The 27,979-nt window shown below is 39.8% G+C and overlaps 1 protein-coding gene across 3 annotated transcripts in view; it reads right to left on the reverse strand.

Moving 5' to 3' along the window:
• The window catches only part of FOCAD (focadhesin), a 310,037-nt gene that overhangs the window by 248,129 nt on the left and 33,929 nt on the right, over window positions 1-27,979 (reverse strand). For all 3 annotated transcript variants that reach the window (XM_034987916.1, XM_034987918.1, XM_034987917.1), the window contains 3 exons: window positions 26,102-26,176; window positions 22,620-22,774; window positions 5,331-5,435 (listed from right to left, as the gene is read on the reverse strand). In XM_034987916.1, coding sequence (XP_034843807.1) covers window positions 5,331-5,435; window positions 22,620-22,774; window positions 26,102-26,176 — 335 coding nt within the window. The remainder of the gene's footprint in view (window positions 1-5,330; window positions 5,436-22,619; window positions 22,775-26,101; window positions 26,177-27,979) is intronic.

Genomic DNA, 27,979 nt, shown 5'->3' on the forward strand with positions numbered 1-27,979 from the left:
AAGGCAATTATTATAAAAATTGCTCACAGGTAGAAAAGAGCTTCTAAGATTTTGAAAACTGTTAAATGCCTAAAACAGGGGTCACAAAGCTGTTGCCCTTGGATCAGATGTGTTTTGTCTGCCTACCCTGTATTTTAAAAATCTGAATTGTCTTCCAGCATTCGGTGGTCAGGAGATTTCATATAAAATGTTATTAATCCTGAAAGATCTGAAGGTCTCGCAACAATGAACCCCTATTGCCTCGTTTCAACAATTGGCCAGCAGTTCTCCCCCCTACCAGCAGACTGGAAACCATCTAGGAAGCTTTGAAAAACCAGTGCCTGAGGCACACCCTCCAGTCCTTCTAGGGAAAGCCCAGGCACCTGTACATTTAAAAGCCCCTCAAGGCACCTGGGTGGCTCAGTCGTTAAGTGTCTGCCTTCAGCTCAGGTCATGATCCCAGGGTCCTGGGATCGAGCCCCCTGTGGGGCTTCCTGATCAGTGGGGAGTCTGCTTCTCCTTCAAACCCCCTTGTACTCTCTCTCTCAAATAAATAAAATCTTTAAAAAATAATAATAAAATAAAAGCTCCTCAAAGGCTTTATTCTGCAACCAGAGTCGAGATTCATGCACCTAGAGTTTCACACATAACATATGCTAAGTATAAATGTGCTGTGTTCTTCCAGCTAACCCTGTCCTAAAAATCATCAGAGCTGAAACCACATTTAAACATCCCCATTTAATCTTAAGTCACCAAACTAAAGAAGGGTCCAACTAAGCAAAATGAACTTCATTAGCCATACACCCTCTAGTCTACTATATCTCAAAGCAAGGTCAGTAGACTACCTATGCATCTAAATTTTGTTAAAATGCAGGTTTCCGGTCATGTTCCACACATACATAACAAAAACTCGGAGCGTGAGCTCCTGCTGCACGGTAAACACTGAAAACCAGTGTTGCTTTTTTAAGAGAGTTGCTGAGGGCTCTCTTCTCCTCCTGCTCCAAACAAGCATCTACCATCTGACCATGAAGAACACTCACTTGCTGGGGCCACAGAAGAATAGAGCAATGAGGTTTAAATCTCTTACATGCTCTCTTGCATTTGTACTTGGCTTGCCCTCACTAGTCTGCTTTTCCTTTAGAAATGCTCTTTGGTTCTAATCTTGGCCTCTCTATTGTCCATGGTAGACGTGGTTTGATGAACTCGGTGCCTTGGCGCTTAGGAGGAAACAGGCTTTTTGCCCCCCAATAGGGAGCAGAGGCCAGGAGACAGGATTAAGCAACTCAGTATCCCCCCTGGTGTATCCCCAAGGGGCTCCTTGCTGCTTCTATGTGGTACCTTTAAGCTCCCACGGCCTCAAGCAGTATTTCTCAATTGTGAACCACAAATGACCTATATCCAGATCACTGAGCAGCTGGGTAAACATGCTGCTTCCTAAGTCTCGTGCAAAACCAACTGCGTAAGAATCTCCAGCAAGGGCTTGAAATGCTGCACTGTTAACAAGCTCCCCAGGCACTTCTTTGGCATAGAAAGTTTGAGAACCACTGAGCTCTAGGTTCAACAAAGAGAATACCCTCTCTAGAGCGCCTTCCATGAAATTCACAGGAACCAGGGGAAGCCACTGGCTCACATTTCCGGTCCTCACAGCCCCCTCCCTTCACTTCCACACTGGCGTAAGCAAATTCAGCACCAACCTATTTAAAACAACCACGTATTCCGTTGTACTAGAATTCAAATTAATCGGCTATTAGGACAAGAAGAAGTGAAAAATGCGCAAACTCCAAAACTGTACACTAGCTGAGTCCTCAATACCGTAAAAAACACAGATGAGGGGTGCCTGGGGGGCTCAGTTGTTGGGCGTCTGCTTCGGCTCAGGTCGTGATCTCAGAGTCCTGGGATCGAGCCCCGCATCAAGCTCCCTGCTCGGCGGGAAGCCTGCTTCTCCCTCTCCCACTCCCACTCCCCCTGCTTGTGTTCCCTCTCTCACTGTGTCTCTGTCTGTCAAATAAATAAATAAAATCTTTAAAAAAAAACACACAGATGAGTTTCATTCGCAGAAAGCTTCCAATTATCTGTCCTACCACTTCCATCTGAAATTAATTTGCCAGCATAACCAGGGAACACCTCTCAGTGGAGTTCTGCGTTTCTCACAACCCTTTTGTGCTTTCGTACGCAGCTCATCAGTCGCCTCTCCAAAGCTGGAGGATACTGCTAACCAACATGTGGCATAGAAAGCTCTAAAACAGCAGGGCAATTTTATGCTTGACTCAGGTAATCATAGCTCTCTTGAGGGGTGTCTGCTCTTCAGGCTCACCTCTCCTGCGTTCCCGCCCTCCACAGTCCCCCCTGGAGGAACTGAAGGCTCTTACACACTCGATTACACTCTCCTGATTTAGTGCCACACAGCCATTCACATAAGGGCTCTCCATAAACATTACTGGATTATGCCAACTCAGGTGATTGATTCTGGACCTCTCGATGCGCCGCCGCTCTAAAGACGCGACTTACGTATCCAGCATGCTTTCAGCTCCTCAAGCTGGGTTCCCTATTCACACCTTGCACCCACTGTCTTTTGAAGAACCAACCAGCGGAGAAAATGAATTATAAAGCAGGGAAACAGGTGAAGTGTGACGGACGACTGAAGGTCTGGCACTCACACACGGTAAGGACAATCGGTGGGAAAGGGAGAGTAACTCTAACCCTTCTGTTGGCAGGAAATTTCCTTTTACCATCATCTAAACCAGAGCTTCTTAAAACGTTAAGGTGCCTACGGATTACCTGCAAAATCTAACTGGAACGCGGGTGCGGATACAGGTAGTGTGAGATGGAGTAGGAGACCCCACTCTCCAAGAGGCTCCCAGGTACTGCTGACAGCGAGGCGGAGCTCCACTACCCATAGTGTGGGGGAGAGAAGGGTCAGCATCACCTGGGAGCTTGTTACTCGAGAATCCTGAGCCCACCCTCAGCCTAAAGAAAGAGAATCTTGTGTTCAACAAGGTCCCAGGAGATTAGTATGCACATTAGGGCAGCTGACATTCCATCTTGTATCAGAATCACTTGGGATCTTTTAAGAAATACAAATGCTGAGGCCTTACAGCAGAGATTCTGATGCAGTTGATCTGGGTTATTTGATTATTCCTATGCTTGTTTTTAAGCACACCCAGGTGGTTCTAATAAGCAGCCAGTGTTGCGAACCATTGAATTAAAAATACCCCACTGGGAGGACGGAAATATGGAGTGACTGCTAATGGGTGAGGAATTCAGGGAGATGTGAAAATGTCCTAAAATTAATAATGGCAATGGCTGTGTAATTCTGTGAATATACCAAAAAAAACCAAAAACCAAACACTGAGTTGTATACTTTAAATGGGTTGATTCTGTGGTATGTGAATATCTCGATAAAACTTATATAAAAACTTAAAACTTTAATGGCTTTCCTATTTTAAAATAAATAACTCCCACTGAACAATAATAAAATGGAATTATTTTCTCTCTCTTTTCTTTAAGATTTTATTTATCTATTTTTAGAAAGAAAGAGTGAACAAGAGCAAGGGGAGGGGAAGAGTTTGGGGAGAGAATCTTAAGCAAACTCCATACTGAGCTGAGTTCCACGTGGAGCTCGATCTCAGGACTCTGAGATCATGACCTGAGCTGAAACGAAGAGTCGGACACTTAACCGACTTAGCCACCCAGGCGCCCCTGGAATTATCTTCTATCCTGGAATTCTGGCCCAAGAGTTTGAAATTCTTTTAAAAAAAAAAAAACAGGGGTGCCTGGGTGGCTCAGTTCGTTAAGCGACTGCCTTTGGCTCAGGTCATGATCCTGGAGTCCCGGGATCGAGTCCCGCATCGGGCTCCCTGCTCAGCAGGGAGTCTGCTTCTCCCTCTGACCCTAACCCCTCTCGTGTGCTCTCTCTCATTCTCTCTCTCTCAAATAAATAAATAAATTCTTTAAAAAAAAAAAAAAAAAAAAACAGATATTTATATGACTCATCTAGAAATACTAAGATCTACTCATCATCTTCTTAGGTTCAATTCTGGTTAAGGTAATGGATAAAAGAGAAACCTGAAATGAAAACCCTGTTAGGTCATAGAGCACCACAGTATGTAAGAAAAAAAAAAGAAATAAAAGCATATTTATCATTTTGGAAGAGTTTACACACCCCAGGTTTCCAGGGTATTTTCAAAAAAATAATTTTCCTTTTGCTTCTCAAATTTAAAAATAAATTAACTTATGAATTAATAAGTTAATGATTAACTAATTCATTATCCTACATTCTTCCAAATTTTCTGTATGTTTGAAAATATTCAAAAAACCATGTTAAGAAAAAAAATACATAAAATGAAAATCTGCCCTTATTAAAAAATTGGCTTAAACTCAATAAAAAAGATCATAAATAGGGGCACCTGGGTGGCTCTGTCAGTTAAGCGTCTGCCTTCAGCTCAGGTCATGATCCCAGCGTCCTGGGATCAAGCCCCACACTGGGCTTCCTGCTTATGGGGGACTCTGCTTCTCCCTCTCCCTCTGCCCCTCCCACCCTTAAAATGAATAAAATCTTTATTCATTTATTTGAAAGAGAGAGAGAGAGAGACACAGCGAGAGCACACAAGCAGGGGGAGCAGCAGAGGGAGAAGCAGACTCCCCACTGAGCAGGGAGCCCAATGCAGGACTCGATCCCAGGACTCTACAACATACACTAGTTACGTGGCATCTTCTGGGACACTCTGCTCACGAATTAGGAGCCCCTCTCTTAAGAAATGGCTTTCTGGGACCTTCAAGGCAATGTTAGGGCCAACTTTACAAGTAAGTACGATGCCTTCCCTTGTCCAAACTCCTCAATAAAATCCAATGTATTTCACTATAATTGTTGCTATGTGTATTTTTTTTAACATAATTCTACCATGTTACATTATATAGATGACAAAGAAAAGGCAAATCAGTGCTCCTACCTACTAACCTTGCCCTGAGTATTAACCCTTAAATAGCCTATTACTTTTTATAGTACCCTCCTACCTTACCTAAACCCCTCCTGCTTTCAGTACATCTGCTCAATCAACTTTTCAGTTTTCATAGTATTGGGAAGATGGTTATAGATATCCCAGAGCAGAAAGAATTTTGGGGAACAGATTCCAATTCCAAGGAAGCAACCGTGAAACCCACAATGGTGATATCAGCACGTTTTCAAATCTATCTCCATCTTCTATGTCTTTGAAATACTAACTTCCTGAGAGGTCTAAGACCCAACATCACTGTTGAATTAAATAATTCTTAATCGATTAGTGTATCTGTTCATAACTTAGTTAACAATTCACACACACACACACAAATTTTTTAAAGGAGAAACGGCATACCTAATAGTATATAAATTCCGAATATTCTTCTCCCCACCTTGTCCTTCCTTAAGAGCTTGCATTTGTAATAATTTCATAATGGCTTTTATCAAGCCATGTGTATTCCTGTAAAGAAATATAACAACATGTTAAATGCTATAGATATAAAGTGAATATCTAATCAGGTACTTAAACCAACCATTTTTAAATAATTGAACCCTTGCCACCCACACTGAACAGTAACCACCCACATGCACCCACCTCATTCTACAGGGCAGCCAAGAGGCCCAAAGGTAGACAGCTCTCATCCAACATATTTAAAAGAGAAGTCAGACAAAGAATCAAACCACCAACCTATCACCTCTCTACACATGCCTGGGGGGTATCAATGAGGAAAAAATAAACATTAGCCCACATAATTGCAGGCAGTGACCACATCAGCTACCCCATACTGAACAATTCTTTCATTTATAAATATTAGTAGACCATGAATAATAACCAGACATATGAAATGGATTAGCCACTCAAAAAAGTGGGCCAGGGGACCATTCAGAGCAAATAACCCCCAATAAAATAAAGGGGAGTGGGAATAAAACTTTAAATTTTTTCTTTATTCTCTGGAAGAGGTAGGAGGATAATATATCAAAAAAAAGGAAGGAAGGAAGGAAGACCCTGCCCTTTTTCTTTCGTTATTAATTTTTTTTTTAATTGTGACATGGAATTTTTTTCCTGCTTTACTGAGGTAAAATTGACAAATACAATTGTAGTATATTTAAAGTATACAATGTGATATGTGCATACATTAACTTAATTATGGCAACCATTTTATAATTAACACATCCATCAACTCACATACTTTATTTTACCTTTTTTTTTCTTTTGGTGAGAATGCTAAAGATCTACTCACAGGAATTTCAAGTATACAATACAGTATTGTTAACTCTAGTCACCATGCTATACATTAGATCATCAGAACTTGCTCATCTTCCAACCGGAAGTTTGGATGTATCCTCTGACCCACCTCTCCCCATTTCTCCCACCCAGCTGCTGGCAACCACCATTCTACCTTGTTTCTATGAGTTTGTTGTTTTTTTCTTTATTCCACATATAAGTGTTACCACTCATATTTGTCTTTCTCTGGGTTATTTCACTTAGCATAATGCCCTCCAGGTTCATCTATGTTGGCACAAACTAGCCTGCCCTTTTTAAATAAGGTTCTCCCTGGGAATGAAAAAGAAATCTTAGAAATAAAAAAATATCGCTTGTTAAATGGGAAAAAAAGTAATTATGTTTTAAATCATGGTTGTTAATATTTATGGAGCATCCATTGTAAGCTAAGTACTCCCCTAAGTGCTTAACATGTATTGTCATTTACTATCCAAAATATAGTAAGTTACAAATCACTTTATTTTTAGGCTAGGACAAGACTTGGACTTAATTCATTGGTATCATTTGGGGCAATTATGTGAGGTGTTATTCTTCTACAACATTTAAAGTTTTCCAACTGACATAAGGTTTGCCCACGCTGTCCACTACGGTAGCCAAGAGCCACACGGCACCTGTAACGTGGCTAATCCAAACTGAGAGGCGCTAGAAGTGTAAAATACCCACCGGATTTTAAAGACTTAGGACACAATAAAGAACATAAAATATTATATGTAATTTTTTACATTGACTGTATATGGAAATGTTATTTTCAATACATGGGGCATATAATACATATAATTAAAATTAACACCACCTGTTTAACTTTTTAATGTGGCTATGAGAAAATTTTGTATAGATGTGGCTCACATTTGTGACTCACCTTTCCTTATCTAGTAATTTACTTTTCATATGATTGGAGTTTTAGAGAAGACAGATAACAGACCTATGGTTTTTTTATTGAAGTATAATGAACATACATGATTAGTTTCAGGTGTACAATATAATGATTCAACAATTCTATACACTTCTCCATGCTCATCAAGATAAATGTACTCTTAATCCCCTTTATCTATTTCACCCATCGCCCCCACCTCCTTTCCTCTGGCAACCATCAGTTTGTTCTCTGTATTTAAGATTCTGTTTTTTTGTTTATCTCTATTTTTCTTTGTTCATTTGTTTTGTTTCTTAAATTCCACATATGAGTGAAATCATATGGTATTTGTCCTTCTCTGACTTATTTCACTTAGCATTATATAGCCTCTAGGTCCATCCGTGGTGTTGCAAATGGCAAAATTTCAATCATTTTTATGGATAATATTCCATTGTACGTATATACCACACCTTCTTTATCCATTCATCTATCGATGGACAGCTGAGTTGCGTCCATATCGTGGCTATTGTAAATAATGCTGCAATAAACATAAGGGTGCATAAAAAAAAACTCAGGAGTGCATAGATCTTTTCTAATTAGTGTTTTCATTTTCTTTGAGTAAATACCCAGTAATGGAATTACTGGTCATATGGTAATTCTATATTTAATTTTTTGAGGAACCTCCATCCAGACTTACGATTTTTAACCAATTTGGATCACCTACCACTTTATAAAAGCAGTAGAATCCCAGAGAAAAACACATACATCATATTTGCATTTCATTCACAGAACTACTGAGGCTAATAAATGAACTCGTTTTCTTTTTTTTTTTTTAAGTTTATTTACTTTTAGTAATCTCTACACCTAAAGGGGGGTTTGAACTCACTACCCCAAGATCAAGAGCTGCATACTCTACCGTCTTAGCCAGCCAGGTGCCCCTGAATTCCAGTTTTCTAACCTTTAAATTTGGTCTTGTTTGGCCTTATTTGTGGATCCAGATCTTACTGTGTGAATAAGTCAGTGTACTATATTTTAAGTGAGTGTGTAGCATGAATAGATTTTAAGTTTTGAAAAATGATGGCATCAATCAAATCCATTCAAATAGCAGTTGAATTCAATTGAATAATTATTTAGATTATTTAAATATTTCAAGTGGGCTGAGAGGGATGGTTTCAGATTTTTTTTTTTTAAAGATTTTATTATTTGACAGAGAGAGACACAGCAAGAGAGGGAACACAAGCAGGGGGAGTGTGAGAGGGAGAAGCAGGCTTCCCGCCGAGCAGGGAGCCCAATGCGGGGCTCGATCCCAGGACCCTGGGATCATGACCTGAGCCGAAGGCAAACGCCTAAAGACTGAACCACTCAGGTGCCCCTGGTTTCAGATTTTTATTTAAACCCCTGCTTTAATTCTAATTAGCTAGGGAATGTTGGGTCAGGCACTTAACACACAGAAGCCACAACATCCTCATCTATATAATCTAGAATCATGATAAGCCTACCTCTTGTGTTGTTAATAAAGAATAAATAAGAGTATGTCAGTAAAACACCTGGTTATTTTTTCAATAAATTGTGATAATCTAATGCATGTAACTGTACCATAAAGATTGTAATGTTTTTCCCTCTTTACAGATGAGGCTACGCAAACACAAGCTTAAATGTGAGTTCATAAATACTTAAAACTGGAATGTGTCTAAAACTACAATGGAGCACTGGGTGTTATACACAAATAATGAAACATGGAACACCACATCAAAAACTAATGATGTAATGTATGGTGATTAACATAATAAAAAAATAAAAATAAAACTACCTACAAACCCAAAACTACCCTAACTCCTAGTATTTTCCATCTCTCCTCGCAAAACCCTCTTTTTCTTGTTTTTAAGCCATTGTTACTCTGTATCTGAGATCAGCTCTTAAAAAAACTAAATTTCTACTGAATTCTGTATGATTGCAGAAAGAGGATATAATAACCGTTTGATTAGGGGCCCCTGGGTGGCTCAGTCAGTTAAGCATCTGCCTTCAGCTCAGGTCACAATCCCAGGGTCCTGGGATCGAGCCTCTCATTAGGCTCCCTACTCAGTGGGGAGCCTGCTTCTCCCTCTGCCTGCTGCTCCCCCTGCTTGTACCCTCTCACTCTTCTCTCTCTCTCTCAAATAAATAAAATCTTTAAAAATTTTTTTAAATAGGGCGCCTGGGTGGCTCAGTTGATTAAGCGACTGCCTTCGGCTCAGGTCATGATCCTGGAGTTCTGGGATCGAGTCCCACATTGGGCTCCCTGCTCAGCAGGGGGTCTGCTTCTCCCTCTGCCCTCTTCCCTCTCGTGCTCTCTGTCTCTCATTCTCTCTCTCTCAAATAAATAAAATCTTTAAAAAAAAATTTTTTTTAATAAATACTAGTTTGATTAGTACAGAAAATCAAAATGGTGAAATAGAAGAAAATATAACCACTAGAGGAGCAAAAATCAAAGATAGAAAAATTCTTCATTGAATCTATGTCTTCAAATTAAAAAGGCTACCAAGTGCTACGCAAGATTTGTGAAAAAATTGCTGACATTTCTCAAATCCAAAGATAAAAGGAAAATCTTATGACCTCTCAGATTTTATAAAATGAAATTTATAAAATAAAGACCATTTAAAAAATAATAATAACAAATAAAGACCATGAGACTAACATCATTTCTAATTTGGCATCAGAATTCTCATCTGCAACACTGAATGAAGAAATATATATGGAAATATAATGGAAATGGAAAGGTTTATATAACTTAATAAGTCTTAACCCCCCAACAAACTAAGAGTAATGTATGAAGACAAAAGAAATACTTTCAGACATAATGCTATGAAATTCTTCTTAAATAAGTGCTCCAGTTAAAAGATAAATACATGATAATACATTATATGTTAATAAAAAAAAGATAATACATGATAACTGCACAATTTTGTAAATATATCCCAAACCACTGAGTTATATACTTTCAAAGGATGATTTTCTACTATGAGAATTTTATCTCACTGAGGCTGTTATTTAAAAAAAGAAAGAAAGAAAAAGATAAAGTGTAAGAATTGACAAAATAGAAAGAGATGGACTACAAAGAACTGGTCAGAATAAATACCAGAAGAATTTGTCATCAAGTCTTTAACATTTTTCAAATGTGACTACAAAGTTTAAAGCAATTGTTCAGAGAGGATTTGGAAGGCAGAAGGGGAGAGTGTGAAAAAGAACAAGAGAAAAAGACAACCTATAACTAAAATTCCAGATAGTTTTAGCAAAGTTAGTGGGGAGGGTTTTCAGAGGAGAAAAAACCTTAAGACGAGACCATCTGAGATGAAATACTTAACAACATATACGACAGACAAAGCGTTAACATCCAAAAAACAAGAAAAGCAACAAAATAAGGCTAATCATATAATAGCAAGATGAGCAAGGAATATAGATATGCAAATCACAGAAAAATAAGGTTCAAAATATCCAGTGTTGATGAGTGAATGGGGAAATAAGCACTTTCAGGTTGAGCATACACTGGTTCAGTCTTTTTTTTTTTTTTTTTTTTTTAAGTAATCTCTATACCCAACATGGGGCTTGAATTCACAACCCTGAAATTAAGAGTCTCATGTTCTCCCAACTGAGCCAGCCAGGTGCCCCCACTGGTTCGGTCTTTATGGAGAGTAAATTGGCAATATCTATAAATGTTTAAATCCATAAAAAAATTCTAAATGTATATGCCCTTTCTCCCATAAATTCCACTTCTAAGAACCCATTATATAGAAATACCCTTATATAGCCAAAAGAAGATCTTACACTGTATTTGTTACCTTAAAAAATGGAAAAAGAAAAACATGTTTGTCAATAAAGAAACATTTAAAATATACATTCAGGCACATGGGTGGCTCAGTTAAGCATCCAACTCTTGGTTTCAGCTCAGGTCATGAACCCAGAGTTGAGAGATTGAGCCCCAACTTGGGCTCCTCGCTCTGCAGGGAGTCTGCCTGTCCCCCTCTCCCCTTCTGCCCCCTGACTTGTATGCATGCACACGCCCTCCCTTGCCCTTTACAAATAAGTAAAATATTTAAAATAACAATAAAATATGATACATTCATAATAACGAATACTCTGCAGCTGTTAACAAAGATGCAAACGGATATACGGAAAGATATCCAATACCTATTGAGTGAAAAAATGCAAGTTTTAGAATATACATAGGAATGGATTACCCAATTTTAAAATACTTGGAGTGTATGTACTTATAAATACTTTCTTTATAGGTCTAGAAATGGGGCTCCAACTTCAGTGGAATTAGCTGGTCCCTGATTCCACCCATGTGTCTGGTCCTGACTGCAGATCATCACCCTAGCTCCTTCTATATTCCAGAGGGAACAAAGTTAAGATTTGAAGGCACCTCTGAAACAGGCTAGGAGCCATGAGTCTTCTACTTTCCAGTTTTCCCCAGGACCCAAAAAGAAACTGAATTTTTAAAAAAGAAGAGAGAGAAGATGACAAAAAGGAAAAGTTTTACCACTTAACTACTTTCACTACCTGCAAGTGCCACTGTTTGAGTTTTCAAAAAAGTATGCACACTTTTATTTTTTTATTAGTAAAAAAAGGCGGGGGACGAGATTTATAATCTCATTGTGAAAGGACTCGCTGATCACAAATAGGAGAGTAAATCTGATCTCCTAGATGAATAATATGAGCAGAAATTTAAGTAAACAATGAAACAACCATGGTATCTTTTATTTAGAACCTATCATTAGTCACAGTTTGGCACAGACACAAAAACATGTTAATATGAAAAAGTAGACTTCTGAGGAACATTCTCAGGAATTGGAATTAGCCCTCAGATGAGCAAGTTCTCTGTGTACATACCTACACAGAAGAGTACTTTAACGAATCGAAGTGAAGGCTTTAATCAGAACAGAAAAGATCTGGTTACATATTATGACTAACTTATCCACAGTATAACCTGTTACTAGATATTCCCACGTCAGTGTCGGAACCGTGCCTCAAATTCAACACGTCTAAATCCTAACTCTTGCTCTTCCTGCTTTTCTTTCAATGTTCCCTACCTACCAGTTGGCAAGTCAGAAATCAAGGAGTCACCTTTGACATATTCCTTTCAGTCATCCTCGTATTTAATCCACCTCAAATGCTTCACCCCTTCTTTTTCTTTTTTTTTTTTAATTTATTTATGTGAGACAGAGGGAGAGAGCACGGGGTGGAGCAGCAGAGGGAGAGAGTCCTCCTAAGCAGACTCCACACCGAACGCGAAGCCCAACATGGAGTTCGATCAAATGACCCTGAGATCACGACCTAAGCTGAAACCAAGAGTCGGATGCTTAACTGACCCAGGTGGTCCAACTTCACCCCTTCTATATCTCAAAAATCCATCTATTTCTCTCCATCTCTGATGCAAGCAGGTATCTTCCTTCACCTGATCTACAGCAATAGCCACCTGAACTCATCTCCCTATATCCATTCTATCCGCCCACCCAAAACCCAACACTTTTTTTTTTTTTTTTTAAGATTTTATTTCCTTGACAGAGAGAGAGCGAGAAAGCACAAGCAGGGGAAGTAGCAGAGGGAGAGTGGCTCCCCACCGAGAAGGGAGCCCAATGCAGAGAGCTCGATCCTGGGAGTCTCGGATCAGGACCTGAGCCAAAGGCAGCAGACCCTTAACCTACTGAGCCACCCAGGCACCCTCCAACACTTTTATATTATGTGCATACTGCAGCCAGAGTGGCACTTTTGAAACCCCTGATACCCACTAGATAAATACTTCAGTAGATTCCCTCAGCACTCAGGATTAAAGATGCAAATCCTCAAGATTAGCCATTGAGAACCGCATTATCTGGCCCCTACCTACCTTCCCAGCTTCATCTCAAACCACTCTCCCTCTGCTTTTGACACCTTTTTTTTTTTCTTTTGTAAAGATGTTATTCATTTGTGAGAAAGAGAGACAGTGCACACAGGAGCTGGGAAAGGGGCAGAGGAACAAGCAGACTCCATGCTGAGCATGGGGCTCAACCCCAGGTACATGCAGGGCTCAATCCCAGGACCCTGAGATCATGACCTGAGCTGAAGGCAGACACTTAATCAACTGAGCCGCCCAGATGTCCCAGCTTTTGACATTCTTTTAGGCCTTCCTATGAGCCATCTTTCCTCCTACCACAGGGACCTGGCACATGCTATTTCCTGTAATGAGAAAGCCTAACCACTCCTATTTGCCTAGATAAGTTCTATTCATTCCTCAGTCTCATCCTAGGTGTTACTTCATCAGGATGATACTAAAGGGACTCCTGGCACGGTGTACTTTCATTCAACTATGTGATTGTGGCAGTCCCTGCCTCTAAACCAAAGGCATCATAAGTACAATGACTATTTCTGCTTTCCTCACCATGATATCATAGCACCAAGCACAGGATATAGGAGATAGTAAAAAAGAGTGGGTCTGGAACAAACTCAAAAACAGTGAAAAGATACTCAAGTCTCAAAAAAGGATTTTTTAAAAAGAGGGAAGAAAACTGAAACACATCAATTAAGTCTAAATCCATGAACACATTATAATTCTTTATAAAATAAAATCAAACTGGTCAACACTGAAGGATGCTATGAAAAAGCTGACTATTTTGAAGTTGACCAAATTTATTTGAGAAAAAATCCACTATATATCCTGCCTTTCCTGTACAAGCTGTACTACTGGGTTAACCAAATAATAGATGCGGGGAAGAGTCTCTTTATTGCAATATTTCAGGAAGCAAGCCAAGAAAAAATGATAGAATTTCAACCATGTTGAAGGTCCTAACGAATTAATGGATCTAACCATTCAGCATCAACAGCTAACATTTCCAAAAAAGAAAACAATCGGTTGGGCGTCTGCCTTCGGCTCGGGTCACGATCCCAGGGTCCTGGGGTCGAGTCCAGCATCAGGCTCCCTGCTCGCCGGGGAGCCTGCCTCTCCCTCTGCCTGCTAGGCCTGCCACTTCCCCTGTTTGTGCACGTGGTCTCTCTCTGACAAATAAATCTTTAAAAAAAAAAAAAATCAGATGTTATTTCCCTCCTGACTAGGGAACACATTACCATCTATGAGAAGTCTTCCCTCCCCTAACACCCCTCCCAAGAAAAAAAACTGAACATAAATCTCATCAAATTTCTAAAGCAAACTTCCATTTTACAGGAAATATAGAGAAATAAGTTAAAGTACACCATGGAGATGCATTCAGCAGAGTCCAAGAAAGAGAGACAGGGACACCTGAGTGGCTCAGTCAGTTAAGCATCTGCCTTTGGCTCAGGTCATGATCCCAGGGTCCTGGGATCAAGTCCCACATCGGGCTCCTTGCTCAGCAAGGAGCCTTGCTTCTCCCTCTGCCTGCCTGTCTCTCTCTCTCTGATAAATAAATAAAATCTTAAAAAATATATATTTAAAAAAAAAGAGAGACACAGAGACAGAGATGAGTAGATGTGAGGGGGGCGATCCCATCGATTAAAAAAGGTGTAAAAGATATAACAACAAATTCTTGAATGGTCATTCAGAAACAAATCATAAAAAAAAAAGAATATGGGACAAATGGAAATCTGAACACTGACTATACATTTAAAAAAATTATACACACACACACATATCCAGGTATAATAATGACATTATTATTGTTTTCTAAAAGGAGATACACAGTTAAATATCTAAAGAAGAAATTATACGGTGCCTGGGATTTGCTTCCAAGCATGGACAGGGTGGGCTATGGAAGGAGCAGGTTTAGTGGCTGTAGGGATGCGTGAAAGGAACATGAGGGTTCATAACACTATTCTACCTACTTTTGAAATTCTCTATAAAAAGTTTTTAAAATCATAGGAGAAGTTCCTCTTTTTAACACCAACTGTGCCCAAGATTTTCTTGGTAATTTTTTTGTGTCACACTATATGCTAGTTTCCTTCCCTCAGTCCCCCTGGCAACCAAGGCAGTGGTGGTTTCTACCATTGCTGCTGTTTGGAGAGGTAATACATAGTTTCAAAAGAACATTCCAGAGGACGATGACAACGGAAAACATGGCGGCATCTCGCCAACACAGGAACACGGTTATGTTACTACCTTTGACAGTGACTCTATCCACTCAATGTCTCCTCCCTCTAGTCCTCTCTGAGCAACACCGGTCTAACACCAGTCACTTAAGCACAATTATAGTTCAAAGCTACAGCTGAGCTGAGGGGCTGAAAGATACCTAAGTCATGGCTTTCCCTCCAAGTTCAATCCCAGTGAAGAAGACTCCTTGGAATCAGTGTTCCAGCCTCCTGTGTGGGGACTCGCCACTCCTTCCCCATTCGTGTGGTTACTGTGTAGGGAACCTAGCACACATATGCTCACACCGTGCAGACACAGCCTCTAGAGGGTTAAATTGTGTCTCCCAGAAGGATACATCTAAGTCCTATCCTCTGGTACCCGTGAAGGTGACTTTGTTTGGAAATAGGGTCCCTGCAGATATAATTAAGGATCTCGAGATCAGATCATCCAGGGTGCGCCTTAGATTCAATGACTGGTGTGCTTCTGAGAGAAAGGGGAGGGAGAGCAGAGACAGACACACAGACAAGGAGGGCCTGAAAAGACAGAGTTATGCAGCCACAAGCCGAGGAACGCCAAAGGTTGCAACAGCCACCAGAAGCTGAGAGAGAGAAATAGAACACGTGCTCCCAGCCTCCAGAAGGAACCAATCCTGTGGCCTTCTTGGTTTGGGACTTCTAGCCTCCAGAATTGTGAAATAATAAATTTCTGTTATTTTAAGCCACCAAGTTGTGGTCAATTTTGTTGCAACAGCCTTAGGAAACGAACACATAGCCCCTGGCAGACCTGACCGGTCCAGAGTGAACATCTCACACACATGGGTCCTTGGAAATCTGTAATTGTGGCCAACTTCAGTTGGGCTGTCTCTTATTATACAAAAGAGCTATTAACGCAGGAGCAGGTGGTGCCCTGGAGATTAGAGGCAGAGAGACTCAGTCTGCGGCAAGAGGGGGGAAACACACAGTCTGTATCCAATTCATTTCTGAGGCCCGGCTGCATCCCTGTTCTTGGGTCCTAGGGGACACCCATTTACCAAAAAATAAAAAGCACCCTTTTGTGCTCAAATTAGTTCAAGTGGGTTTCTGTAACTTGTAGCCCAAAGAGACCTAACACACTCAGTAACCTACTGCCAAAAGTCCTTCAGTGAAGATCAGCTGGAACAAGTTCTTCCTTGGGAAGGTGCCAGAAAAAGCTGAATTGATTCAAGAACCCTCTCAGTGACAGCAATAGAAACTTTAGGCCTGGGGTTCCTGGGTGGCTCAGACGTTAAGCGTCTGCCTTCAGCTCAGGTCATGATCCCAGGGTCCTAAGATCGAGCCCTGCATCAGGCTCCCTGCTTCTCCCTCTCCCTCTCCCCCTGCTTGTGTTCCCTCTCTCACTGTGTCTCTCTCTGTCAAATAAATAAATAAATCTTTAAAAAAAAAAAAAAAGAAACTTCAGGCCTGCCCTACCAGAATGGCAAGAGGCAATGCAAAAAGGAACCTCAATTTTCACTAAGCCTAAGAGCTGAGACCCAGATCTTATCATGAGAGGGAGTGCAGGTCAGGAATGACATTGAGTATTCCAAAGAAATAAATAAATAAGACAGAAAAGAAAACATTTTTGGTCAAGCTGTACAAACTACAGTAATTAAAACCACCCACAAAGATGGCTTTTCTCTAGGTAAATATAGCACAGTTACTATTGTGCATATGAATAGCATGCATCAGGTTTCCTTTGTTTGGGGTTGATTTGATTACAACATGAAACACTGCTCATGTATGCTCAGTCTCTTTTTGGAAAGACCTCAAATAATGCCTGGTTCTTTGCTTTTGAAATATTCCAAATATGAGGTACAAGGAAGTAGCCATACTAATTTTTGGACCAGGGATGAGAATTACGAATTCTCATTGTATGACACAAATTATCTCCGAAGGGGGCATCCCTGGGTATGATGGGGACAATAGTACAAATGTGGCCCAGTCTCTTTTTTCACCAGAAAGGATAATTGGTCAGCTTTAAGCACAGTAAGTCACCAGCAAATAAGAGAATGTTAAACACTAGATTAATGATCAAATCATTTTCTAAATTTATTATAAAATTATATGAGAAAAGAGAGAGAGAGAGACAAAGAAGACCAGGAAGAAAGGAAGGAAATCAAAAACAGTTCTGGGGAACCCAGGCTTGAATAAATGACAAAAAATAATGCTTTAAAAAAAAATCTAAGAAATAGAATGCTGTTGACTTTTTGCTTGGGGAAGTTCTGCATACTCATTTGTCTTCTCAGTCCCAGAAAATAGCCTGATTTCTTCTGAAGCCTTTTCCCACTATAAAAGTAACATGTGTTTCAGTAGTTGCTTTTCCTAAATCACCTAGAAACATCTTAGGACAAACATCTTAGCACATGGCTCTTACAATGGAAGATTTTGAGACAAACAAAGCCTTCAACCAGATCAAGGAACATGAAAAGAAATAGGGCAGAATGTCCTAGACGAAAAAAGTGCCTGGAATCACTTTTCTGGTTATGAGCTGCAAGCTGAGAGAGGTTCTGGGATTTTAGGGAAAGAAAAAGGACTGGAGAAAAGAAAAGAAGAACATCTGGAAACAAGCTAAACAGCTTACAGGAATATTTAGAAGACAAGATGGGGAAACAGACATGGTCTAATGATTCTGTCACTCTCAGATAAGAGTGAAATAAGCAATGATACCCATGTAGATATAAACCTGAAACCATCTCAAATTCAAGAAAAATACTGACGCCCCAACTAGATGAAAGCATGCTATGACTAGACCCCTTAAATCTTGGGGAAACCTCATGAAGTCATCCTTCCTTGATGCTTCTTCTCCTGCCAAATAAAATAAAAATGGAGAACCTAAATAGTACAGAAAAGCTTCAATAATACAAGATATGAATACAGTGTCTCCTCAGTTGCTAGCCATTGCCTACAAGAGAACAGAACAATTAAGTTTCCCAAGGAACAGTCATCAATAAAAAAAAGAGCCTGAAACACAGAATTTTTCTCATTAAATTACCCTAAACATTAACTCCCAATAGTTCTTAGAATAATTTTTAAACAACTTGGACCTTCCATCAATCCACAATCAAAGACTCCCTGAATCCATCAGCTTTAGTCAGGACCACCATGGGCATCTTTAATAGTCTATGCAAGATTTCATTAAAAAGCAGGCTTTGCAAGGCACCTGGGTGGCTCAGTCAGCTAAGCATCGGAATCTTGGATTGGGCTCAGGTCATGATCTCAAGGTCCTGGGATCAAGCCCCGCCCGCATCAGGATCTGCGCTCAGTGTGGAGTCGGCTTAGGATTCTCTCTCTCCCTCTCTCTCTGCCCATCCCCTGCCTCCTGCCCTCTCTCTCTCAAATAATAAAAATCTTTAAAAAATAAAAATAAGTAAAAATAAAAAGTAGGCTTGCCTTTAGGAATCTCAGAAAACAGACTTTAATCTCTCACACCTTAACACACTTTATTTTCCCCAAACACATAAATTGCAGGTCTCTCCCTTATTTAAAAAGCACAAAAGGCACACAAATCAAGGGCTAGCCTAGTTTATCTAACGCATAACCATCCTCCCAAACACATTTACAAAAGAAGGGGTTGGGGAAGCAGTGGAACGGAAATTACAGGCTGTCATGACATCTCAATATCGAACACTGACTACCTGGTTCCACAGGAGAGTACAGTTTTTATGCACAATCCCGTTACTAAGCAACGGCAACAATGGCTGCCTGAGCTTTCTAGAAGCTAGTGCGGGAAAAGGGGGGTGGGCGAATCTAAGAACAGAAAAATGGAAAAACTTGCTTTGGGAATCGTTATCTCAGGATAAATTCAATGTAAAAACAAAAATAAACAAAATCTTAATCTAAACTTAAAACAAGCAGTTCCTGAAGAGACAAGAAAAGTACATGCTACCATGTATCATTCACTTTAATTTCAGTTTGTTTAATTTCAAAATTCACATTTAACTGGTGATAATGATTTCCTTACTGTGTTTCCTTTGTGGTCCCCCTTCTTTCCTTCACCCTCCCTAGGGAATAATTTTTTTTTTCAAATTTCCTTACTGATTAAAAGAACATTTTAGACCTCTTAAATCCATTTCTTTGTTTACAGAAGCTATAAAAACTAGTTTACAATTGTTTCATGTTGCCTCAGCTTTGAACCGAGAACACTCTTAGACATCAAACTATTCCTTTGAAGGAACAGTCTCTCAAACAGAGCCAGACACTTTCCCAGCCACTCCCTGAAGTTTAGACAACCAGAGCTTTGCAAATGTCAAGTCTTTTACAAAGTTAGACTATACAATGTAGCAGGCTCTAGACCAACGTTTCTCAAATTGCCAGGGGTGGGGGGAGGGCTCCCATACATGTTCCAAGAGAATTTATAGACTAGACTAAGGGCCGAGAAGCAGGTTATAAAGCTAGGGGAGATGACCTCACAGACTTTTCCTTCCATCTCTCCTTGTGCCTTTCAACATTTCCTGCAATGCTGAGAAAGCTCCAGAAGCTACATTCTCTAAATCTCTCTTCTATGGAAGGCTGCTTCTCCCTATGGCTCCCTCCCTCCCTCTCTCAATCTCTCTCTCAGCTCCTGAAGGATGCTACACTAGCAGGTAGGCAAAATAAAAGGATTACCCTTTAGAATTACTGTTCTACGTCAAAGCTGAGCAATTACTATGTGGCTCTGTTCCCAGGGTGCCTCTAGATTCTGATAAATCTCTCTTTGAAGAAGAGAAATCCAGAGACAAGTAGAAATTTAAATGCTGGAAATTGAAGATCCAAAATGTCTCAGGCAAGAAGCACAGGGAAATGACAAAGTCATTCCTGCTTTTATATCCCAAAGATAAAGATGGGGGGGGCGGGGTGTATGTTTGTTTGATTTTTATTTCTAGTTTTATACTGCTGTGGTCAGAAAACACGCAAGATAGGATTTCAATCTTTTTTAATTTATTGAGATTTGTTTTGTGGCCTAACATGTCATCTATTCAGGACAATGTTCCACGTGCACTTGAAAAGAATGTGTATTCCACTGTTTTTGGATGGAATGTTCTAGATATATCCTGTTAGGTCCATCTGGTCCAATGTGTCATTCAAAACCACTGTTTCCTTGTTGACTTTCTGTCCGGATGATCTGTCCATTGATGTAAGTGGGGTGTTGCAGTCTTCTATTACTGTTTTCTTCCTCTATGTCTATCAACAGTTGTTTTATGTATTTAGTGCTCCCATGTTGGGGCATAAATATTTAGAATTGTTATATACTCCTGTTAGATTGTTCCTTTCTCATTATATAGTGTTCTTCTCTGTTTCTTGGTACAGTCTTTGTTTTAAAGGCTATTTTGTGCAATATAAATACTGGTGCCCCAGTTTTCTTTCTGCTTCCATCTCATGGTAAAAAGATGGTTTTCTGTGTCAGAAAATTCCCTGAACAGCATTTGAAGGAGAAGGCTGTTTGGGTCTCCTGTTTTTAATTAAATTTAATTTCATTTCTTAAATTTGATTCTTTTTTTTTTAAGACAGAAACAATGCAAAGCATAGTCCTTGTAATCATTGCAAACCACAAAGCTCTGCTACTTGAAATAAGACAAATGAAAAAATTATTCACACATAATTATTATCTCTACTGGCAACAATAAAGAAGACGTAGCACTTATATAACACATTCCGTCATTGAATTGATTCAAAAATTAAACTGGTTAGCTTCAAGGTCTACCCTGTCTCCATCTCCCTGTGGCTTATAAGTTAGTCAAGAACATTCTCAGATAAGAAACTTAAAGATTTCCCCCCAGGAGCTTCCAATCGTTAAAATTCCTATATAGGTTTACTATAAAATACAATGCTTTCTTCTATGACTTGACCATGTTTCCGATGACCCTTGAAAACTAATGGTCATCTATATGTATCAGATTACTCATTGAAGCACTGACTATAATTGCAAAAAAAAGGAAAAAAATGAAAATAATAGGGAATTGGTAAATTATGGCACATTCATACAATGGAATATTATACGACTCGAAAAAATTAGAAAGCACTTTATTTTTGTTAAAGAACAATCTCCAGTCTCCAAGATATATTTTTTCACTAAAGAATGAAAATAAATACTGTGTGCAGTAGGCTATTAGTTTTTTTTTCTTAAGGAAAAATATAAACACATAAATTGTCAGTTATATGTACATACAACATCTTTAAAAAGAAAATAAGACCTGGTAAGAGTTTTGCCTCTGAGGAGAAAAACTGAATTATAGGAGTAAGACAAGACAGACACCTGGCCTCATATACCCTATAGGACTTTTTCCATGTGATTGTGTTGCTTATTCAAAAAATACATTTTTTTTTTTTTTTTTTAATTTTTTAGGTGACGGGCAGAGAGAGAGAGAGAGAGAATCTTAAGCTGGGCACGGAGCCTGAAGCAGGGCTCAATCTCACAACACTGAGATCATGACCTGAGCTAAAATCAAGAGTCAGACACTGAACTGACTGAGCCACCTAGGTGCCCCCAAAAAATACACTTTTAAATCTTAAAAAAAATTCTAAGGTCACTAACAAATTATAACATATACAGATGACATGTTGATTCACTATCAGCAAATCTTACGCTTTTCAGTTTACAATAGTAATGACAGACTTATAATGAGGTATGAAGGACATCCCACACAGCATAATTTTCTAACATAACCTTCTGGAATTAAAGGTATAATCTCGGGCACCTGGCTGACTCAGCTGGTAGAACATGCAACTCTTGATCTCGGAGCTGTAAGTTCAAGCCCCATGTTGGGTGTAGAAATTACTTAAAAACAGAATCTTAAAAAAAAAAGGTATAATCTAACCTGCTCTAATTATTCCTTACGTAGACAGAGACATTACCCTGGCTCCTTAGCTGCTGATACTTACTTTTGAATATAAATAGTACAAGTGCACAATGCAAATAGGTTTTATGTTTATGAATTTTAAGGCATTTGAAAAGATTTAGGGGGAAACAAATACCATTACCTGCATCTGAAAAAAGGGCATAAGGAAAAATCTACATGGCCTGCTTAAGATCAATCAGTAAGTTAGGGACGCCTGGGTGGCTCAGTGGGTTAGGCGTCTGCCTTCCACTCAGATCATGAACCCAGGGTCCTGGGATTGAGCCCCACATCAGGCTCTCTGCTCAGCGGGGAGCCTGCTTCTCCTTCTCCCTCTGCCTGCCACTTTGCCTTCTTGTGCTTTCTGTGTCAAATAAATAAATAAAATCTTAAAAAAAAAAAAAAAAGGGTGCCTCAGAAAGCCCTGAAGTCTTACGTACAGCAAATGACCACAAATTCCAAGACTATAGAGTCCAAATCAGCACATATGAAATACCAACTTCGTGACATCTTAAGGGAAAGAAAAACAACTGACAAGTAGAGTGAACGTTGACCTTTAATGGCAAATTAGTGACTTTTTTTTTTTTCCTAAAAATGTGTTTTACTGATCAAACATGAAAGAAAGAATACCTGGTTGATGGAATCAGGTTGAGTATCCCATTGAGCACATAGCTGAACTCTGCGTGATCCTGAGCAACAAGGGCCACTAGACCCTCACAGCAGGCTGTTCGAACCACCACATTATCACTGCAACACTTCTCCCACAGCAAGTTCAAAGCCGGAGTCTGAAATCAAACCAGTGATTAAAAGACACGTCTGGGGATGCCTGGGTGGCTCAGTCAGTTAAGCATCTGCCTTCCTAAGGTCATGATCCCAGTCTCCTGGGATCGAGTCCCACATCTGGCTCCTTGCTCAGCAGGGAGCCTGCTTCTCCCTCTGCCTGCCCCTCCCCCTGCTTGTGCTCGCTCTCTCTTTCTCTCTGACAAATAAATAAATAAAATCTTAAAAATAAATAAATAAATAAATAAAAGACACATCCGATGAGCAGCAAAGGCATGTACACCCCCAGCCATTCTTCAAATCATAATTTGTTCACAGTGGGCTAGCTTTCCGATACAAAGATGACACTGTTGTCCCACCATTTGTAGAATAAACTAAAGTCAGTTTTCCAGGACAGATAATGGATGTGTTCTGATAAAAGCCACTCTTGCCCATCTGGTGTCCTGGCTGCAGAATAAGGCTGGCTGCAGACAGGAGTATGACTTATGTTTGAGCAAACCAAGGAAACTGACAGGGGATCAAAACTAAGACTCGGCTCTCGGACAGCGCTCCAACCAAGCCCTTTAACCAGACACCATCAATATCCGCACAGCAGTTACTCTAGGATGAACTCCAAATCATTCCTGTGGTTTAAGCCCTAAATGCAATAACATTTTCAGAACGTGTTTCTGCTCTCCTACCAGCAATCTCTACCACCTACATGCACTCCACCACCCCCCACACTGCCCCTGCCCCAATTTACTAAAGTCTAATGTGGGCCCAGAGGAAAGACAGTTAAGAGGGGGGAACAGCAAACTGGTATTTCCATGGCTTCCAACAAAAGCCCCTAGAAAACTGTTGTGGTCAAGAAAGAAACCGACTCGGGATGGCTGGGTGGCTCAGCTGGTTAAGCATCTGCCTTCAAATCAGGTCATGATCTCGGGGTCCTGGGATCGAGCCCCACATCCGGCTCCCTGCTCAGTGGGGAGCCTGCTTCTCCCTCTGCCCCTCCCCCTGCTCATGCTCCCTCCCTCTCTCTCTCAAGTAAATAAATAAAATCTTTAAAAAAAGAAAGAAAGAAACTGACTTTTTGCCCCCTCCGACCATTAATCTGTCATCTTTGATAGAAAAGCACCAGAAGGGCACATAAGTAAATGTAAGATCTTTATTTTGAAAAATCCTATAAATGCAGAGCTTCGAGCTTTCATAACTTCCTCAAGCATCCATGACCCACCCCACCAGAGGTTCATGACTAATGATAAACCCATATTTGAATGTACTGTGGGTTAAGTCCATTTAGATTTACATGCGGTTTGGGTTTTGTTTTGTTTTATTAAAGAACACATCATGAAGCTATTTTTCCCTCTTCCTGACATAAGTTATTAGAAAAATATATAATTTGAGAAAAAAAGATCCTCAGCTCCCACAGAATAACTAAAAGAGGGGCACCTGGGTGGCTCAGTTAAGCGTCTGCCTTCAGCTCAGGTCATGATCCCAGGGTCCTGGGATCGAGCCCCGCATGGGGCTCCCTGCTCTGCGGAAAGTCTGCTTCTCCCTCTCCCACTCCCCCTGCTTGTGTTCCCTCTCTCACTGTGTCTCTCTCTGTCAAATAAATAAATAAAATCTAAAAAAAAAAAAAAAAAAAGAATAACTAAAAGAATGAAAATCAACATATTGTGCCCACTTTCCCACTGTAGCTGGCTTTGAGAGCCTTTTCAATCTAAGGATCCCAGTATAACAGAACAATACAGTTAACAGTCACTGCAGGAAAGAAATCTTTATATACCAGTTCTTTTATTCAGAAGGAAATTTTATTCACCTGTATGGCCAATATCAAAGGGTTCCAAATGTCAGTAGCCCATTTTAACCAGAAAAACGAAATAAATGAATAAAAAAAACTCCTGCCTCAGGTATTACTGTGCCCTTGTGGAAGTAAGCATTCATTTATTAATAGAAGAGAAAACAGTCACAGGGATTTGACAATTCAATAAATCCCGGCTGTTTAAGTAAAACCACTAGATCACCTCACAGTACATAATGTGATTATAGGCAGGATTAAGATCAGCGCTCTCAGAAAACCTAATTTATACAACTACATACAAATACCAGATAAATGCCAATTAGTGAAATTTGCCTCTACACTAATTTCAATATGGCAGCAGACGCTGGAGAGAGATGTAACTTGGAGTAGCTAATCAAAAGCAATGTGGTAAAAAAAAAAAAAAAAAAAAAGGCAACGTAAGAGAAAGAAAATCAATTATTTCTTCTATGAAAAAAAAAAAATCTTATTTCCATCATCTACATTCTCCAAAGAGTTTACCTGAGAGGACCACACAGTTTCCAACCAGCAAGTCAAAATCTACAATACCGGTTGACCAAAACCCAAGTGGTCTACATCTCAGGAAGCTGAGCAGTTTCAATCTTAGCATTCACCTGCCCTATGCATGGATGTATGGACATTTTCCTTCAGCTCCAAGTACCAAAGCATGACCTTACGAACATAGAACTCATACTTGGGGCACCCTAAAGTAGGAAAAATCTCCTACATCCAAACAGAGCCGCTATGTTCACTTTCTCCATTAAACAGAAAGATTCCCTCAGAGGTAATCCTACCAACCTTCTCTAAGGTATGTCTATCCTCATTCCACCCATGCTATTTTTCACTAAGAGTCACAAGAATACTCCCCTTTACCATCCCTTCCATATCTCATTCCCGGAGTCTGTTGTAACCAATTTTAAAATTGTAAAGAATTTGGAAGAAGGGGGACGCCTGGGTGGCTCAGTCGGTTAAGCATCTGCCTTCAGCTCAGGTCATGATCCCAGGGTTCTGGGATCGAATCCCACATGAGGCTCCTTGCTCAGAGGGGAGCCTGCTTCTCCCTCTGCCTATTTCTCCCTGTGCTGCTCCCCCTGCTTGTGCTCATGCTCTCTCTCTCCCTCTCTCTGACAAATAAATACAATCTTTAAAAAAAAAAAAAATAATAGTAATAATTGGGGCGCCTGGGTGGCTCAGTTGGTTAAGCGACTGCCTTCGGCTCAGGTCATGATCCTGGAGTCCCGGGATCGAGTCCCGCATCGGGCTCCCTGCTCGGCAGGGAGTCTGCTTCTCCCTCTGACCCTCCCCCCTCTCATGCTCTCTGTCTCTCATTCTCTCTCTCTCAAATAAATAAATAAAAAATCTTAAAAAAAAAAAAAAAATAATAGTAATAATTTTGAAGGAGAACTTGGCAAACCAAAAAACAAACAAACAAAACCAGTTCAAAATCATTTCTACAGTGACCTGAAACAGAAGGAGTGCCTACATGCAGCTGGGAACATCTGAATAGAACTCAAGTGCAAAGTTGAATACAGACCTGGTTTGTGGATTGATGGATCTTTTCTGAAAAACCATTTTCCTTCAGGACTGCAGCAATAAGATGACCCACCGCCTTAAAAAAAAAAAAAAATCAATAAATACATGGCATCAGAAGTTCTCTCCAATTAGTGCATTTGAAGGTAACTCCTGTCAATACTAGTTGATATAAAAAAAAAAAAAAAAACAAGGTGATAGGAGTATGAGTGTGCCAGCCAGTCAAGTCATAATAAAATTCCCACTCATCTGAGAGTGTGCTCTGTGGAAGGCACTGAATTAGGCATTCTACGTACATAATTTCTTAGCTTCCTAACAACTCTCAAGGTAAGCATTTTTATTCCAATAAGCAATCTACAGTTCATAGATATTAAGAAAATTGCCAGATTTTCAGTTCAAATTGCTGTCACTTAGTATTAGAAGATAATGGGAGATTGCTTCATCAATTAAACCGTGAGACAAATGAGAAACTCCACAGCTTTTAAAATCATTTTTGCATCTAAATGCAATCCATCATGCTTCATCATGTCCTTAATGAAGATGGAGACAACTCATCCCCATCTTTATGACCACGGCCCATACAGAACTGAACCAATAGGTCTCCCCCTACCACAACCATTCTCTCTCGTTTAGGCTCTATGATTTAATTTCTTTATTATTTTCTCATAGGTTTTAGCCCTTGCATAAGCTTTTAGTCTCATAAATCTCTGAAACGTTCCCATATCCTGCTTTGGTCAAAAGGCCCAAAGTTAAATCTAAGACTCTATTTATAAAGGAGTGTTGATAACATAAATACATATATATCGTTCTTTCCTACCACCTCAACTCCATTCTCCTGGTTCTGCACCACTCCCCAGCACTACTCTGCTGTTTTAGAGCTGTAGGCTAGCAACAATGATAGCCATCCTACGCAGGGGCTGGGAAAAACTCTCTAACTGCAGCAAGTGTTGATCCTGCACTTGGACCAACGTATGATACAACTGTGAATCCTGTCAGTCTTGTAGTCTCCAGAAAAGGTCACACAAAAACACAGCACCTCCTCCTTTGTTTTTGTATTTTACACACTGGAAATGATTTAAGACCTCAATGCTTGATGATCTCAGTTTTATAATATAAATCACGCATTGACATGAATATTAAGTTTTGATTAATTAACTGTCTCTTACCTCCTAGTTTAAGGGCCAGTAACAAGAATTAAGACCAGTGAACAGTTTTGGTGCCTGTTTACAAAATATACCATATTTCATTGAATGCAACTGGCCATCAACTGCAAGATGCACCATTATTTTATTTCTACCTCTAAGGAAGAAAGGCTGCCCATTTATCTGTTACATAATGCGCCTTATAATTTCAAATTTTGATTTTATATTAGTGAAAGAGTTCCTTTAGAAAATCCCAGCCAAGTTCACATGCAGGCAATACCAGCTGTGTAAAAACTACTGCCACGAGTTACTAGATGTGACCCAATTTCAAAGATGCTAAAATGTGAAAAAGTGTGTGTGAATCAATGAAATATGGTGCTAACACTGAGCAATGGTTACAAAAGAACAATAAGAAGTATTCACAGAGAACAAGGGACAGTTGCAAGAACCAAATAAAACCAGTATGACACATAACAGGGACAAAAAAAAAAAAAAGAAAAAAAAGAAACAACAACTCCCGTTCATATTTAGAAAAAAAAGACTAAAAGAAGATCAGCTTACTGACAAACATCCCCCCACCAGGTCCAACTTCTCCAGTTTGCCTTTCTATGTATCCTTCTAACAAATCACAGAATAGAGGCTAAATTGATTTTAAAGTACAAAATCCAAGGATAAATGACCCTATATTGCTACTTAAGTTTTCCACAATAGAATAGTCGAAAGACACATTCTCCATGAAA

The sequence above is a fragment of the Mirounga leonina genome, unplaced genomic scaffold (genome assembly GCF_011800145.1).
Source record: "Mirounga leonina isolate KUSES-001 unplaced genomic scaffold, KU_Mleo_1.0 Mir_447, whole genome shotgun sequence".
Classification (NCBI taxonomy): domain Eukaryota; kingdom Metazoa; phylum Chordata; class Mammalia; order Carnivora; family Phocidae; genus Mirounga; species Mirounga leonina.